The 18,875-nt window shown below is 32.3% G+C and overlaps 3 protein-coding genes across 4 annotated transcripts in view; 2 read left to right on the top strand and 1 right to left on the bottom strand.

Annotated features, from left to right (window-relative positions):
- The first annotated feature begins 1,781 nt into the window (after positions 1 to 1,781).
- Positions 1,782 to 7,833, top strand: LOC112638046 (lysine-specific demethylase 6A-like). Of its 2 annotated transcripts, none has more exons than XM_025409041.1 (7): positions 1,782 to 2,018; positions 2,092 to 2,863; positions 2,991 to 3,572; positions 4,273 to 4,484; positions 5,291 to 6,020; positions 6,142 to 6,735; positions 7,594 to 7,833. In XM_025409041.1, the coding sequence occupies exons 1-7, from the start codon at positions 1,999 to 2,001 to the stop codon at positions 7,777 to 7,779; spliced, it is 3,096 nt and encodes a 1,031-aa protein (XP_025264826.1). In that variant the 5' UTR covers positions 1,782 to 1,998; the 3' UTR covers positions 7,780 to 7,833. The 2 variants fall into 2 exon arrangements, with proteins under 2 accessions (XP_025264826.1, XP_025264827.1); XM_025409042.1 differs by lacking the exon at positions 1,782 to 2,018 and having other exon boundaries at positions 2,234 to 2,317; positions 2,415 to 2,863.
- A 579-nt stretch (positions 7,834 to 8,412) lies between these two features.
- On the top strand, positions 8,413 to 9,349 carry LOC105257002 (cysteine-rich PDZ-binding protein). Its single transcript, XM_011267337.3, has 2 exons — positions 8,413 to 8,625; positions 8,711 to 9,349. Exon 2 carries the CDS (start codon positions 8,747 to 8,749, stop codon positions 9,047 to 9,049), a length of 303 nt encoding a protein of 100 aa, XP_011265639.1. The 5' UTR covers positions 8,413 to 8,625; positions 8,711 to 8,746; the 3' UTR covers positions 9,050 to 9,349.
- A 2,628-nt stretch (positions 9,350 to 11,977) lies between these two features.
- Positions 11,978 to 18,875, bottom strand: part of LOC105257003 — a 30,690-nt gene continuing 23,792 nt past the window's right edge. The window contains exons 2-4 of the mRNA XM_011267338.3: positions 18,113 to 18,357; positions 16,656 to 16,806; positions 11,978 to 15,707 (exon numbers count right to left, since the gene is read on the bottom strand). Of these exons, the coding sequence (XP_011265640.1) occupies positions 12,577 to 15,707; positions 16,656 to 16,806; positions 18,113 to 18,357 (3,527 nt within the window). The 3' untranslated portion in view covers positions 11,978 to 12,576. The remainder of the gene's footprint in view (positions 15,708 to 16,655; positions 16,807 to 18,112; positions 18,358 to 18,875) is intronic.

Here is an 18,875-nt window from a genome sequence, read left to right as displayed (position 1 = left end):
TCTAATTGTTCATAGAAAATGATTTTGCATATGATATCCAGTACTTATTATACTTCATTTATTTTTCGAAATACTACGAATAATTATCAACTAGCAATTAACTAGCATATGACGTTACGTTTATACAAAATATGTTCTATACGTATTATATATTTATCGGGTCAGCCCGAGTAATATGCTGCTTGAGCAACATGAGCTATTTTTTAAATTGCTCCTCCGCCTTTTACTTTTGATCTTTTCACTGTCTATTTTTCTTCCATCGACGACAATATATTCAATCACGCGGACTATAAAATTTGAAGGATGAGTATGATGCAATTATGTACAGAAAGGTATAAAATCTTGTATATTTAAAGAGTAATTTCTCGTATATGCTTCAGTTTATTTTATCGTTTTCAGGTAAATGGATATAGAGAGAATAACTGACCACAAAAATAGCTTTCTAATTAACATCAGTATTGGATGAAACAATTGTAATGGTTTATAATATCACGGAATGCATGCAATACATTATTAATGTAACGACATCGATACGTGGCAGCTGATGGTCTCTCGATTGAAAAGAGATTTGAAAAAAATGATACAATTTTATTTAGCTACAGGTGAACATTGCTTGCAAGATGAATATCCTAACAGCACTGTTGTGAAACTTTAATTCATTAATTATTTGACAAGCTTGTAATCGCTTGTTATAAATAAAACTAACATGCATTGAAATTTATTAAGAAACTTGGCATGCAGTATTACGATAATCGTAAACTCATCATCGTATATTCAAATGACACAAGGAGAATCTGGTAAGTTGTAAAAATTACGATAATTATTTACGCTAACGTATTACATTCTACTGTATGAAATCAATTTAATATCAATATATAATTTCCTAAGTTTCTAGAAATAATTACATGTTACTCGAAATATTTAGTTTATATTTTACGCTTATATTTCATTTCTTAAAATATAAAACTAAAAAGAATGAGATTTTTATTATTATTAAAAAAATTAAATTTATTATTGACGTAATTTTCTTAAAAAAGAAAAATTTTTTTATTCATTGCAAAGATTAGATATTCTTTTTTTTCATTGGATACTATAATTTCTTATCACATCATATAAAAATTTCTTTTTCTGTAGAATCTTCTAATTTATTTCTTACAAAGAAAAAATATTTCACTTTTTAATCGTAAATAGAATATCAAAAATAACATTAAATATGCTGCTATTTATCTTTTATCACAAAGATTGAAAATAGAAAAATATAATTTTAAAATGAAGAATATAGTTTTTTTATTATTTATTTGCACTTTTGGTTTATGTAAAATCTTTATTTTCAATTGCTATTTACACTATTAAAAATTACTATTGGAGTCACATTTTCATAAAAGAAAAATTATTTTCAAATTGTCTATCTAAAAATTAAAATCGACTATCTAGTATGACACTAGAGAGTAACGATATTTTGTATAATATTGCAGATTTAATAATAGCTCAAACATACAGAGTGCTATCTCGTTCAGCTTCAATTATTGGAAATTGTGATGATTACTTTTTATCGTGAAAAATAAAAATAAAAAATATAACTAATCTTTTTTATTCTTATTTCATTTTCTCAAGAAAGTGAACCTTATGAACATAAAAGTAACATTTTGATATTTGAACATCCGACTAAAATATGTTATATTCAAAGGAAAAACACATTTCAACCATTTATTTCATAGCAATAAGAAACAATGTTTTTATTAGATAAGCAAAATATTATTCAGCAAATAAGAAACACACACACACCGATTATGGCTTACCTATAATAACAAAGATTGCAAACAGAATAATAGAAACATATTCGAGTCAGTAAGAGAAAAATATTATTTACTGTGTGTTCTTTCTACCCATCATATATCCCTCTTATTACCTTGTCTTGCTCTTTGATTTTATCTTCAAACAGATTCAGTATCAAATTTACCAATAATCAGATCAGTCATTTATTTGTGTAACATCATAATGGACAACATAGATTGGCTGTTAGTGTATTGATTTTTTATTTTGCAATAAAAACTGTTTCTTATTTTAATTAATATATATTATTCATCACAGACGACCGCCGGAACAGGAATTGAACATCGAAGTCGACGCCAAGACAATAATAAAGGCGTGTAAGGATAAAGGATTGAATAAAGTGCCGCAACATTCGTTATTGAATTCTCGTCAAAAAGCACCGTTCAACCCGAATCAACCCAATCAACGATTATTGGAGGAACACCTACGGCCGTGCACGCCGAGCATACTTCTAAGTGATAAAAATGAAGCATTCAATCCGTGGGTACGAGATTTTTGTCTGGGGCAACCAATCGTTCTGATAACCGGTCTTACGAAAATTCTCAATTTTAACTTGAGCCTTTTCCAAACCAAAACCATAGTCAAGGCAGATCCGGATGGAATCATCGAGGTGCGTGAGCAAATGCTTCAAACTAATGACGAAAACTGGAATCAAGCATATAACCAGAAAGTTTGGGACTATTATAGTCATCGAGATTATTCGTCGATCAGCGAATATGCGCTTTATCAAAATAAAGAATACCTGAAGAGCAAAAAAGAGACAAACACACAGAACAAGCAAGACATTGAAGACAAAGAAGATTCGAATTTCGATCAGTTAAACTTGAAAGAGGATCAAAAGATAGAATGCAAAAAGAAGAAAATATGTTTCGGCACCAATGTGGATTTATCAAACATGAGAAAATGGAAATCACAATTGAAAGAGCTAAAGAAATTGCCACCCTTATTCCAAGTAGAATCAGATGACAATATGCTCAACTACGTCGGTTACAACATTTTGGGAATGAATACTATTCAATTTTACATGGCGGTATATTGACATTTTAATATATAAAAAAATTTAATTAAAATATGATATATCTATATAAGATGAAACAAACCGTCAAGTTTTTTTCTATTTTTCGAAAGATACATATGAATTTTATTACTGTCTACAGGTACCCGGTTGCAGAACACCTGGTCATCAAGAGAACAACAACTTTTGCTCAGTTAATATCAACATTGGACCGGACGACTGCAAATGGTTCGCGGTACCATATGAATACTGGGGCGCATTATATTCCCTTTGTGAATGCCACAACATCGATTATTTAAATGGCAGTTGGTGGCCAAATTTAGATGAATTATATGAAAATAATATTCCGGTATACAAATTCCATCAAAAACCAGGCGATCTGGTATGGGTGAACGTTGGCTGCGTATATTGGATGCAGGCGATTGGCTTTTGCAACAACATTGCGTGGAACGTAGGACCGTTTACTGCTAAACAATACCAAGCTGCAATCGAAAGTTATGAGTGGAACAAGTTAAGAGGAGTTCAATCGATCGTACCAATGGTGCATTTATCTTGGAACCTGGCATGCAAAATTAAGATGTCAGATATGCAACTGTACAAAATGATTAAAAATTGTTTGTTTCTGACACTGAGGCAATATTGTTTAACATTGAAATTTGTGAAAAACAAGGGTGCTGAAATAGAAGCTTATAACTGTGATACATCCTATTGTGTTAAGTGCATGGTGCATTTCTTTTCTATATTTTCAACAACTTTGATTGAATATATATTTTGTAGAAATTAGAACGAAAAAATTCTGCTTTTATGCTATGTAGATTTCTAAATTTAAAAAATTATATATATATATATATATATATACACGTATTTAAGTAGAAAATAATTGCAGCAAAAACTAAACTATTATAAAATATTTCATAATTTGTTTAGATATGTATATTAGCATGAGAAAAATGAGAAAAATGATTACAGTAATATAATACTAACCTATACTAATATAATACATACACATTTAAACACATTTAAACAAATGAAACATTTTATGAAACATTTTATAACAATTTAGTTTTTGCTGCAATTATTTTGTACTTAATATGTAATTTTGTTTTAAAAATTATGTTCTATTTCAATATTTCTATTTATATGTATGAGTTCAGATATGCCAAATTGTACAGGTGCACCCAAACTTGATTTCAAGTTATTAGTAGATTTAAAATAATAAATATGATCCTCTACTATCAACTGATATAATATGCTTGCATCATTACAGTTACATCATCGCATATGTGTACTTATAATAAAAGCAAACGCACAAAAGCTTTATTTTTCAAATTTTTATTTTTTGGACTTGAATTACTTAGCATCTGAACTACTTACATTATTTCATTTATTTAGTCTATTATCTTTTTAAATGTTTGTTTTTTTAGATCGAATTATTTGGCATTTTATTTAGTCTCCCGAAAAACAATCAAAATGTGCCATATTGCTTGGATTGTGCGCTTAAAATTTCTCCTTTATTGGAAGGATTCGTTTGTGTAGAAGAAAAAAACATATACGCCTTGATAAATATTTATGATAATTTTATTTTAAATGAATTGCCAACTGATAATGGTGCATTTACTTGCTCTAAACTAAACTGGTAAATAACTAAATAACTAAAATTTACTTGCTCTAAACTACATTCATAAATTATAAAAATATGAAAAATAATTTTATTTCATTTTTCAAACTTTTAGTTTTTAACATATATTACTTGGAAAGTTGCATTATTAAGAAATTTCTAAAAATTTACAAATATATATATTGAAGAATATAAATAAATAAATAATTAATTTGAATAACAATCAATTATTTATTTATTTTATGTTATATACATATATCAGAAAGATTAAATTAAATTAAAAAAAAAAATGAAAGATTAATCTAAATATAAATAAAATTAAATATAAATATTTGTTATAAATATTTATTTAAATAAATAATATTAATATTATAATAAATATATTTATTATATTTATTATATTTAAAATGTTATGTTTTGGAAATATAGCATAAAATATATAAATTTATTATAAAATTATATTCTTTCAAAATTATATTTTAAGATAAAAAAATATGTATTAAATTTGGAATTAATTATTATATAAATGTAAATGTATTAATATATAAATATAAATGTTATTGTTTATCTTCTTTATTCTTTAAAATATTTGTTAGAATCTTTTTACTTTGCTGTTTGATTTTATTTACAAACAAATTTAGTATCAAATTTGCCAATAATTAGATGAATCACAATTTATTTGTGTAGCATAGTAGTGGAGGATATTGATTCACTAAAATATATTTATTAATATATTGTCTATCAATATTCATTAATATAATGTCTTTTGTAATGAAAAATTTAATTCTAATTTGTGTTACAATTTTTTTCTTCTTTATGTACAGGCAAAATCTGGAGGATGGATTGGATATCGATGCTAATGCCAGAACCATCATAGAAGCGTGCGAGAATAAAGAATTGAATAGCGTGCCAGAATACTCATTATTTAACGTTTGTCAGGCACCTCTGGATCCGCCTAAGCAACAATTGCAGAAGGAACAACTACATCCGTTTATTCCGGCCATCTCTTTAACTAGTGAAAATGAAGCATGGGAACTCGAGCCATGGGTGAAGGCATACTGTTGGAATCATCCAATTGCTTTGATACATGACTTGACCTCAATTGTGGGTTTTAATATGAAGCTTTTTTGGACTGAGAACATACGCAAAACATTTCGGAAATTCAAGATCGAAAGGCGCACACAGATGCAGCAAAGTAGTATAGAGAACTGGGATAAAACATACAGCAATAAAGTCTGGAAATGTTATAATCGTCGAAGTTATATGACTTTGAAGGAGCATGAAAAAGATCAAACTATTATGCCTAGCGAAATCATAAACGAATATGAGGACGAACAAATTCATATGACATCCGAAAACATGCTGCATATAAAAAGGAACAAGATACACTTGGATACTAATGTGGATATATTGAATTTGAAGAAAAAATGCAAGTTGCAGCTAAAAGAATTAAGGAAGCTGCCATCTTTTTTGCAAGTAGATTCAGAAAACAATATGCTCAGCTACATAGACCATAAGATCTTGGGAGTAAACACTTTACAATTATATCTAATGGTATTATAAATATATGTACACAGTTGAAATTTTGATGTAATAAAAACTTTATAATTAAAGTAGGAAATCTTTTGTATGAAGATATTATTGAGTGTAATTTAGCTTTTATATTTGTTTTCAGGTACCTGGATGTCGAATAACTGGTCAACAACAGAATAACAACTTTTGCACAGTTAGTATCAATGTCGGATCAGGCAATTGCGAATGGTTTGTGGTACCATACGAATATTGGGGAGTAATATACTCACTCTGCGAACATAACGACGTCGATTTTGTGAACGACAGCTGGTGGCCACCAAGTCTGAATGAATTATATGAGCATAATGTTCCAGTATACAAATTTTTTCAAGAAAAAGGCGATATAGTATGGTTAAATGTCGGCTGTGTATATTGGATACAGGCTAATAGTATATGCAACAATATTATGTGGAATGTTGGGCCGTTCATGGCAAGACAATATCAACTCGCACTCGAGCGTTATGAATGGAATAAGCTGCATTCATTTCAATCGATTGTGCCAATGATCAATCTGTCATGGAACTTGGCGCGCAAAACCCAAATATCAGATCCGCAACTGTACCGACTAATTAAAACCTGCATGCTGCTGACATTGAAACAATGTTACTTGTTATTGAAGTTTGTCAAGAACAAAGGCGTGGAAGTGGAATCTTATGATGGTTACGAAGTGATAGCGCATTATTGCGATAAATGTCTGGTACGTTTCTTTTACTATGTTTTTAATAATATTAATCAACATATATTCTATAGAAATTATAAAAGAATTCTATTTTCGTTTCTCTATATATATGTATATTTTTTTCTGTGCCCCAAAATAATCTTAAAATTTGTTATAAAAATTCCTTTTTTTAATTTAAGAAATTTCAGTTTTAAACTCGAAACTGCAAATGCATTGCAATTGTAATAGCAAATAAAATAATCAAAAAATTAATATATGAAATTTTATATTTTTTTTTTGTGATATACATAAGTAATTTGATGAAGTACTTTTATCTTTTTGGATCATTATACAATATAAAATTTTACCATATGTCTCCATAGCATTTTATTTCGTCAATTTTTGATTATTGGTTATTTTCGTCAAAAACATGCCAATATTTAAACAGATTATTAAATATTATCTTATAGCTATTTTATTTTCTAACGTTTTTAACTTTTTTTATTTTGATATTATAAAATAAAAAATTACAAAAATATGAATATGATAATTTAATTTTGTATTAAGGATATTAAAAAGTATATAGAAATTATATCGAATAAATACTATGTAAATACAGATATATAAAATAATATATAACATATATTATTATAATAACATATATACATTAATTTAAATAAAAATTTAATGCAGCTTGAAAATATATGTAGAAAGATTTTTTGAAATAAAAAAAACTTTTCACAAAGTTTAAAATTAATACAATTATTTTTTACTTAATATATAATTTTATTTCACAAACTTTATCTTATTATGAGATATATAAACATTTTTACTTATATAATATATTATATTCCTTTTTCATTAGAAATTTATTTTTATAAAAATTTTATTTTGTAGATTGAGTTGTTTAGCATAGTGCTTATTCAAGAGCATAGGAAAAACCCTGTGTCATATTGCTTGGATTGTGCACTTAAATGTTGTCCTTTGTTAAAAGGATTCATCTGCTTGGAAAAGCATAATATAAAAGACTTGATGGATGTTTACGATAATTTTACTCTAGATTTATCAATGATTTGCTCTTAATCATTCATTTCCATTTTCCCTGAGGGAGCGTTTTCAATTTTCTTTATTTTAATAGTGCTATATTTATAAACTAAAAATTTAATAGAGCTATATTTATAAACTAAAAAATTAGAAAAATATGAATATGATAATTTAGTTTTATATTAAGGATATTAAAAAAATTTATATAGAGATTGTATCAAATAAATATTATGTAAATATAGATATATAAATATATTAATTTAAATAAAAATTTAATGCATCTTGTAAATATATGTAGAAAGATTTCTTGAAATAAAAGCCTTTTCACGAAGTTTAGAATTAATTTTTAATTTTTAATAATTAATGGGAATAATTTATTAGAAAAATTATTTTAAATAATGATACCTCGTTTTTTAATAGTATAAATACAAAATAAAGTTATTTAAAAACATTATATTTACTAGAAAATTGAATCTTAAGGATAAGAAAAAAAAATAAATATAGACTTATTGGGAAAGGTATTGCAAAAATTAAATGTTTTTCACTATAAATTTAAAATTTAATTTTTAAATTTGGATTTTCATCTTTACTTTCGACTTGAAAATATGATATATGTATTCATATATTAAAACGCAAATTTAGATCCAATGACAACACCTTCCTTCGATGAGTTTTCGAACGCGCCAAATTAGGTGAGAAGTTGCGGGAATGATCTCGATCGCATTTTGATTCTTCAGTTTTTTGTTTATGTATAACTATAAAAAACAATGATTTAAAGAGAATTCTAATACTGTGAAACAATTAATTATTGTAAATTTATGTCAATATGTGTATATAAGTAATAAACAGATCATTTGCAAGTGAATAATAATACAGAAAGTCAAGGTATAGTAAACAACATGATATAATTATGTAAAAATAATAAATCTTTTATCGATTATTTTTTTGATGTGTAATTATTTTCAAATAGATATATTTTCTACCGCAAAGAAGACCCAATCCCGACATGGTTTGCGAAAAGTGCGAGAAGAAGTTGGGTAAGGTTATCACGCCAGATCCTTGGAAGACAGGTGCGAGAAACACTGTGGAAAGTGGAGGTCGTCAAGTAGGAGAGAACAAGGCTCTATCTGCGGGAAAAGCACGATTTAATCCATACACCACAAAATTCGAGATTTGTAGAATATGTAGGCAAAAGGTACATCAAGTGGGATCCCACTATTGTCAGTCCTGCGCATACAAGAAGGCTATTTGTGCTATGTGTGGCAAAAAACTAATGAATACAAAGAATTACAAGCAATCTGCAACCTAATATAAACAATTATATACACTTAAGACTAATGATTTATCATACAAGCACATTACTGTATGTTTCAAAATGTAAGTTTGACAATCGTTTGAATAGTTTTTCAATTAGATTACCTGATGGCATATAACTGCATCAAGAATATATATAATAGAACATTATGTATATTAATACTTGTGTGCATATGTAATATAATCATTATTACAAAAAACATTAATGCGCACAAAATGTAAAGTTACTTGTACAATGTAAGTCAATTTGTTAATCGTTATATTTTTGATTAAATTCTTAATATCTACATGAAAAGGTTATTCACATATATATACACACATATAACTATCAAATGTTTAAATCAAGGTAGTAATAAAATTGAATATAAAAATTTTTAATATAATGCAATATATTAAAGAAAATTAATTTTAAGCATATTTCATTTGTTATAGGTAGATTATGTCTATATAAATAGTAATTTTAACATGATTAATATAAAAATAATAAAAATTAAAGCTAATAATGTACAAAGTATATATATTGATGCATATAAAATAAAAATATGCTTATACATCATACATACTTTTCTATTGTTTCTATAATTTCTCTTGTGAAAAAATAAATGCAATAAAAATTTTTAAAGTGAATATATGTGCAACAATATATGTAATATATAATTCTGATATAACTGTAATAGTAATAACATTAATAATAGTTAAATTATTGATTCTATCAATATATATTTCTATTTCCTTCTTTTGTATAACATCTTATTTCTGTTAAAGATGGACTTATTATGTATTTTTTTTGTTATACTGAGATGATTGATATGAACATAATTTTTAATTAAATTTTGATATCTGCACTTGATAAAGAGAATATAATAAGATAACACGCTAACTGAATAAAATTTTTTTTTTAATTTTGAAGTTCTAATCACGAGAAATTAAAAGAAAAACTTTAAAAGAAGACAAAGTAATAAATTAAAAGAAATATAATCAAAACAGAAATAAATAAAATTCTCTCAGAATTGTAACACTAAAAATTAGAATTTTAAACTAAAAACTTTGAAAATTAAAACATTTAAGAAATCTGAATAAAATATTCCTCGCTTCAAATATATATATCTCAAACCAAGTGCAACTTCTTGGCATCTAGTATATTCTAACATATACTTATCTCAAAGTATAATCATATAGTGAACATAAATAATTGTTATCTTCTCATTAAAATATATAACATGAAGAAATATATTTATGCAATATCAGGTTTTATGTCTAAAAATATACAGTTTTATTCGTTAAAACTTTATACATTTTTCACTAACAAAAATTATAGACAATAATACAGTATATTACCAACATGTTAGTCTTGAAATAAGTTATATTACAATAAACATACACGCAAAGAAAGACTTGATGGACTGATTTGCAATTGATGATAATATTCCACGTTTTCTATAATGCTGCTGTAATACTTCAAACGTGTGGAATACTTTGATTTTAATCGTGTATTTTATAGTAAATTCATACTATTTACTTTAAAACACACGATTTAAAATTTTTTATCACTATTTTGGAAAATACTTAATATAAAGCAGATAATACAATAAAAAGAAACGACGTGCAGTATTAAAAGAAATATACAAAACTCTTGGGAAAGAAACTGCTCATTTTTACATATTCAACATTAAAATTTTATGGAAAAAGAACATCAATATGTTTAAAGAGCGAATAATTGTATATAAAATTTTATTCATTAATCGTTTGTTTTATATGTATTTCGTATGTGGGGACAGTACTCGTGCACAATTAGAATTTAGTATACGGTTAGTGAATTAATATGTTCATTAAATTATTTAACTTACATACTATATATATATCATTACACAACATTATTTGATTACAGATCTTATCGACAAAAGTATTTGCATTTTATAATGGACGTGTATATGTATATATATATATATATATATTATATATATATATTATATATATATATATATATATACATATATATATATATAAAAGACACAACGATCTTATCAAGTATCTCTAAGTAAAACGAGTCAGATATTCAGATTTCAGATAATAAGATAATATTCTCTTTTTCATTTTCATGGATCATCAAAGTATCCAAGGATTAAAAGTATTGTGACTTCACTGCATATTTAGCATTAATATAATTATTTCATTTTGAGTTAATTATGATATAATGCGATGTTCAATTTAAAGAGAAAAGGAAGATAACATTTAATATTAAATATAACAAAGATACAAATAAAATAACAGAAAAAAAGACTACAATTATACATAAAATATGCGACAGTAAAGTTATTTTCAGATAAATTAGAATTACGTATTTTTTCATTATATGTGCAACAAGATTCTAATGTATGTGTGTGTGTGTTAAAATTTGGATTCAAAATGACAAACTATTAAAAATAAAATGTACAATTTTATAGTAATATAAATATGTCAGATTTATTAACAAAGTGTCTTTAAGGAGTATTTTAATTATGATAAATTTACTAAAAAAGTTTTACTTTGATCGTTCAGTCTATATTTGATAAAAAGAATTACAATTTCTTTAAATTGAACGATTAATTTATAGTTTATTTATTTCAATGCATTTGCATTTCAAATCCCGCACCTTAAATAATTTTTAAATTCATAATTATGGCACATATATAATTTTTCAACTTTTATATTTTTGTGAGAATCAATTTTAAAACAATCAAAATATGAATTCTCATGTTATCGTGATAGACATGGTCGATTTAATATGTATATGTAATAAGAATATAAAATATATATGTGCAACAATTCTTTTTTTATTTGAATGTTGAATTTTTTAATAATGCTACAAAGCAATTTCACATTATATAATTAAAATCAATATATTATGTGCCTGCAAATAAAATATTGATATAAATTAGGAAATTATAGAAAATTTGTACACACACACAAATCAGCGAAAATATTTATCTATAGAATAAAAATCTTCAGTAAAGTCGTCAAAAAGAGTGTTTGGATCTATATTTTGTACCATATTTGATACCATATATCGTATGACCATTGTATATCGTGTGTAAAACATGCATCGCTCCAAAAAATATATCACATGGACATAAAATTAGTCATTCTTAATTCATATACGTTTCTCGCTATCCATTTCAATCACATTGAAAATTTGGGATTAAAAAAAAAGAACGAAGTTTTTAATGACTAAAAAAGACATTAAATTATTTATCTCAAAAAATCATTATGTGCAACACTTAATCTTAATCTTCGATTTAAATTTTCGATCGAATTATCTTCAAAAAGAATTTATTAAATCTAAAATCTTTAGTTTTCAGGAAACTCGAAAAATTCGTTCGTCAACATTGATAGTTATTGTACAATATTATTCGTAAGAAACATCATACACGAAAAGATTTTATCATTTGTGATTTTTTGAATAAAATATGCCTTTCTTAAAATGAGCAGTACTGCTTAATTCCGCTTTGCATTTCTAAGGGAAAAGCGAAGATCACGATTATTCTAGTTTGCATCGTCCCTGGATGACAACATGATGTTTGTAACGGACTGCGGTTGACTGGAAACCGGGTTCCAACGATTCTGCTCCTTGTCAGCCATCAAGATCCAGTGCTCGAGCTTCTTGCCCTCCAACTGTTTGACTTCTGATGGATGCGAGTCCAAGATCTGGGCTCTCTTACCCGTCGTGGACTTATACTCGGACACATAAACCACTTGTTTGTCCGTCCGGTCCTCTTTCGGGCTCCTCGTAATGTCTGATCGTCTCGGCGGTACCGGCGGTTTCTTACCGGACGTGGGTTTGCCGTTCGATGTCACCTTGATCTCGTGTGTCAGCGATTTTCGCGACTCGCCGTTAGTCCCTGTCGTGGTTATTCCGTCCTCGTTCTCACTGTCGGTCTCTTGAACGCCCTCCCTGTTGGGCGACACTTTGATTTCCGTAATGTAGGTCATTTTATGAGCTGCGTTCAACGGCATGGGTGTATCGGGCAAGGGCGGACGACTCTCCGAATCCTGTGGATTGTTGTAGTCTATCGACTCGCGAACCAGACCACTGTCCTCGCTGTTCTCACCGCTTGACACGCTGACACTGCTGATGTTGTGACGGTCCTCCTTGGGCGAGGATGGACTCTTGCTGTGCGTCGTCATGCCTGAACCGAACTCGTACTCGTCCTCTTCCTCTTCTTCATCCTTTCCGTCACGACTGGAGACATTAATAACGCGTCTAGCAAAGTGCGTATCGAAGGAAGAGTCGGTTGGCGACTTGATCGGCGAATACCTATCGCCTCGTTGCTCGAATTTTGTCCGGTACGCCTGGAACGTGGAAAAGGTACCGTTCTTTCCCTCCGTGTGCATCTCCTCTTCCCTTGGATCCTGGGATTTATCGTGCTTGGCCGGTTCCGATTTGGACGCATGAATTCGCAGATGCGTCGGCGTGCACGCTCGTTCTATTTCTCTCTCCATGTTCTCTCTCGTCGTCATCGTTTTATTATCATCTGAAAACGATCGTACAGTCACACGATGTGGCTTGTCGACGTGTTTCTCGCGTTCGCAATCCACGCTGTGCTGACTGTGCCTACCCTCGCAACCACGGCAACCCCTGTCTACGGTTATTTTCGAGATAGACTCTTCTACTACCGGCTGCTTACCGGCGTAGAATGATGCGTTAAAGGGCGCTTTTTCCTCTCTTCGCTCGTTTAGCTGCGTAAGACTGACTGTCTTTGTCGTCGGCTCCACTGGCGAGACATTCGTGTGTAATTCAAAGTAGCGCAAAGCGCGACTAAAATCTCCTGACTTTTCCGATACAGAAGTCTCCGTATCATTTTCGAAGAGTTCCTCCTCAGGCTGGCTTTCTTCAGAGAACCGTTTCTCGTCGGCCAATTGAAAGTCCAGCTCCACTTCTCTCGGAGTCGGGCTCTTCACCACCCGGCCATCGTTTACGATCCTAGCTAGAGAATTATCCTCGTCTGGATTGAACATCCGTTCGTTATGAATAAATTCCTGGGTCAGTCGCTTACTCAATGGTAAATTGTACAACTCGATGCTGACGATATCGTGATCATTGTTGTCGAGTTTCTTTTTTTCAGATACATCATCTGTTGTTTCAGTAACTTCGTCCTTCAGCTTGATCTCTACCGCAGACTTGGAGCGTTCAAGAGTGCCATTGCTCTTCTTTCTCGTTTTCCCGCGCGCCTTCTCGTCCGCATCAGCAGCTTCGCTCCAGATCACGTCCTCTAGGGTGCCCCATTCATTCGACTTCTTCAACTTTCGTCGATCGAAGGAGTCAATTTGGTCGAGTTTGGTAAGATCCTCCGTGGACTCATTGATGTCTTCAGGCGGCAGCGGCGCCTTGCGCTTCTTCGCGCTGGTATCGGCGCTCATATCGAGGCTCTGCGCTCTCTCGAGAGTCGTTGCAGTTCTGTTTTCATACTTGGATAGATCGCCTAAACTGGCCGCCTTTCTGTACATGTCATCCTCATCGTCATCGTTCGCCTCTGGTACAGGCGTGCGATGAATGGTGATGTCCGCAGGATTTAGCTCGATTGTCGTAAAACTGTTCTGCATCTCGTTGTCAGTATCCGACTCGGAGTTGCGTCTGTTCATCGTCGGCTGGTTCTCCAACCGATGCCTCCGGGCGTCCGTGTTCTCACGCGCCTTGCTCACATAATCGCACAACGATTCTGAATAATCAGCGATGCTGTCGATAGTATCGATGGCGTCCTTCTTCGCGAGCGGTGGCATCTCGCTGATATTGCTCCTCGGTGGCGCCGGCGCCTTCCGTTTGTTCTTCTGCGGACTCTTGGCACTGTCGGAGTCTGTCGACGAGCTGCTAATCTTTTGAGCATTCAGCGGCTCCGAACTGCTCTTCCGATTCCTACGAGCCGCCATGGCTGCGTTGTGCACTTCTGTTGGCACCTCTGACGGTATGTTGATCCCTCCTCCAGCATCGGCATTTCTCTTGCCGGCTTTATTGTCCGACACGTTGGCGGTGATTCTCGCCGAGATGATGCCATCAGGCTGATCTGCGCGTTGCTGAAAACCCTCGTTACAGAGTTTCCTTTCATCGGTTATTTCCAACGGTTCGTCGCTCGCTGTCGACGTCGCAGACTGTCTGTTCGAAGAAGTCAGCAGTTTCTCCGCGTCCATCTTGCGCGAATGCCTTCTCTCTAGATTCGTATTGTGCTCGTTTTGATTTTCGATCCGGTGCACGGTACCATCCAACGCCGGTAGCACTTTGATGCCAAACTTGTGATGATGATTATTCTTCGTCGTCTCGTCGTGACGTCTCTCGAGACTCTGCCCGCTACCCGGCGTCGATTTCGGCGACTTGAGGGTTGAGTTCATCGTCGAGTGATTGGAACCGACGGATTCGTTCGGATCGGCCATAAAGAGTCGTTTCGCGACGCTTTTATGGGCCTGCGTCAGCTCTGGGATCGATTGACTCCTGTAGAGAGGATGACAGATCCTCGTCGGGCTCGGACCGACGCTCTTCTTCAGCAACGTCGTCGGCTTCGAACCGGTACCGCCGCTCTCCACCTCCAGCTCCACGTCATATGGCGAGGCATAGCTAAGAATCGTCAGCGCGTCCTCGTACACCATGTTGCGGAAGCTGATTTTTACGCTGGAGATGCGATCGCCTGTACGATAACAATTTTTTTAATGAATACATTATTACGAAACAAAGTTGATGTTCTGTAAAATTAATGTTTAAAGCATGACGTGCATTTTTTGTTAATTTATTTCAAAGGGCTAACAACCGGAAGCGTCTTAAAAAAGTCAACTTTTTTATATTTTATATCTTTTTTTATATTTGTATATCTTTTATATTTTTATATTTTATATTTTTTACTCTAAAGGAAATCTCCAGCAAAATTAAGATTTCAATCGCAACGGAAAATTAATTTTGTAATTTTCTAAAAATTATTATCAAATACAGATATATTTTTTCAGTGCAATCTATACTTTGTTTTCAAGATTGGAATCTGAGTTGATAGCCAACTTTGTCGAACTGAGCCATTGATACCGTTCAACGAGGATGCGATTCGCGCACTTCACTTATGCTGGCAAGTGCCTCACAATGAAGGCTTAATATTCGTTTTAATCGTCTCACGACACGCGTTATCAAGTGCTCGGACGCAGCAGTAACAGTGCTTTCATCACGAAATATAGGTATGTGGGTGATGCTCAGATCTGCGCAAACCAACATATGTTGAGAGACATGTTGTCCAGGTTAATCTCGGGGTATTAATTTACTTTACTTAATTCACACGGGTGATATCGTTGTTTCTCAACAGAAATTGAATTACACTTCAATCTCGATACAGCGAGCGAAGAGAATTGTCGCCGCACACAGCGATAACTGAATCGAGCGTGAAAATCGAATCAATAGGCAATATATTGCGTTTCTTTTTAATAGACATGAGAATTAAAAATAAAAAATAAAGCAGAATAAATCGAAGAGAGAAAAGATTTCAGAGAGCTTGGGAGAAACTGGAAAATGGACAACTCTTCGCAGATTAATCCTCAACGATGATCGCTGGAAAACGATCCACTTTGGATAGGTAAATATTTCGAGATATACTGACCAGGATGTATCCGTCCGGATTCGGATGCGGGACCGCGATGCAGCAGGTCCTTGACGAAAATGCCCTCTCTCATGTTGCCGCAGACGTTGAAGCCCAGGCCGGTGAAGTCACGACTCCGCAGACCCACCACGCTGACCCTAGTGGCCTTGGGCTGTAAGAACACGGACGTACGTCGATTGTTACAGCTTGTTAGGTGTCTGGCAAAATTCTCACGTCGATCGCTCATCACGACTGCTGTCGTGTGCGTGTCGCATGCGGATGAATCGTTGATTCCCATCGCCGTCGTCGAGTCATTAATCCCGACAATCAATGACCGGGCGATGACAAATATTAATTCATTCATGCGCGCGACAAATAAACGGAGGAACATACGTCGTATTCTTGTGAAAGAGAAGAGTCATGTCCATTGACGACATATATTATCACATCCGGCTGGGTCAGTAATATGATTCGTAATATCCGGTTTGTACAAATCGCGATTGAAGGATTTCTTGGTAAGTTTCTGCATCTTTGATGTTTATATCTTAATAAAGCATATGTGAGAACTCATTAATGCTTGACGATACGTGTATTTTTATCTTTTAAAGTCATAGCTTTTCTTGTTTTAATTCTTGAAAACAATTATTTGTATAAATATTTTAATGAGCGGAAATTGCATTAAATTTTTGGGATAAGATATAATCGAAAAATAGTTCTATTCTCTATTTATTTTGTGGATATATTTTAGAGAGATTATTTTTAATTTCGTTGTTTTTTCTCGTAAAGAAGGATATTTTGAAATCAGATTAGATCATGGAAAATTATAAGCGTTACGTCTGCCTTCAGTCATTTTATCCTGCAATTATCCTATTTCTGGTATCGCGCAACTAAACGACAACATTATTATTACCGTGTTTGACACTTCTTTAGATACAACCGCGGAATTTATTGTCTATTTGGCGTAATAGCTTAGTCGTTTGGGGCGATAATTTCTAATTAAAAATAACCGCATAAGATGTCATTTTCTTATGCAATATATGTAATTACGAGATATATAGTCATATTTTGCTTCAACATGGAAGAGATCATTCTTAAGATTTTAGAAAAAATACCGAGCTATTGAGATTTTTATCATGAGAGCACAATACAAAGCTTGATTATCAATTTAAATTTAATTAAATAAATCATTTTATGCTTATTTTTGATAAATATTTTTACAAAGATTTTTAATACTCTGTTAATCAACATCTTCAGGAATAAAATTTAATCTTCTTTTTCATTGATTTCTATTTTATCTCGTACTGTCATTGTCAGATAATACGGTATATGTCATTTAATTTTATTCGTTATCAATGAAATAAAATAAATCGCAATTAAATAATATGAATTACTGATCTTTGAGCAATAGTAAACATGAAATAGAGAGACCGACATATCTGCATAATAGAAAAAAAAAATGAAAATGAAATGCGACTTACTCCGACATAGGAATCGTCGAGGGTTCGACGTTTATCGTTGCGAATGGCCGATCCGAGACCCAGAGATGTCCAAGGTGTGGACCATCGCGTGGAATCCTTGGCAGGTGTGTCCCCGAGTACGGCCGACGCCGGTCTCTCTGTGACGCGGCCAATCGTCGTAGGTGTGGCGTCCTTGAAGCAAGGATTGTCGAAGGCGTACGCATCCTCGACGATCTCGGGGTCCGTCACCAGCACCAGGTGTTTACCTGTAACATCGGTCCCGTTGTACATTAGCGTGCGTCAGTGATCTTGAACACGTTTTGATACGTTAGATGTATTTAAAAAAATACAGAAAATTAGGGAGATACATGTCGTCTCCCCGAATAATTTCGCGAAAGTTTTAGTCGCGTATTCTCGCTTTGTTGCGAGACATGAATGGAATCGTAATCGCGACATGACTCATTTTAACGGGGGATGGGACGAGAGGGAAGGGGATTACTTATATAAAACGTACGGGACGATCGCGCACATCTCCGATCACGCGCGAGCGCGCGTCCATTTAGGGGGTACCTACATCACGTATCGGCAGGAAGGAAACGCATTCTTCGAAACCGCCCATGTCCCGCTACGCGTATCCGATATCTATCCGCGCAACCTGACCGTATTCAGGCACACAGGTGTACCTTATACATATGCATATACACGTGGTTTCGGACAATCTCACGCGACAATCCACGTGTCAAGATCCCAAGGCGATCAGCTGTTTAAGACCCTCGAGAAAAGT

Source organism: Camponotus floridanus, unplaced genomic scaffold (genome assembly GCF_003227725.1).
Source record: "Camponotus floridanus strain SB8 unplaced genomic scaffold, Cflo_v7.5 scaffold24, whole genome shotgun sequence".
Lineage (NCBI taxonomy): Eukaryota > Metazoa > Arthropoda > Insecta > Hymenoptera > Formicidae > Camponotus > Camponotus floridanus.
Note: the sequence above shows the minus strand (reverse complement) of the source record. Positions and strands in the feature narration are given on the sequence as shown.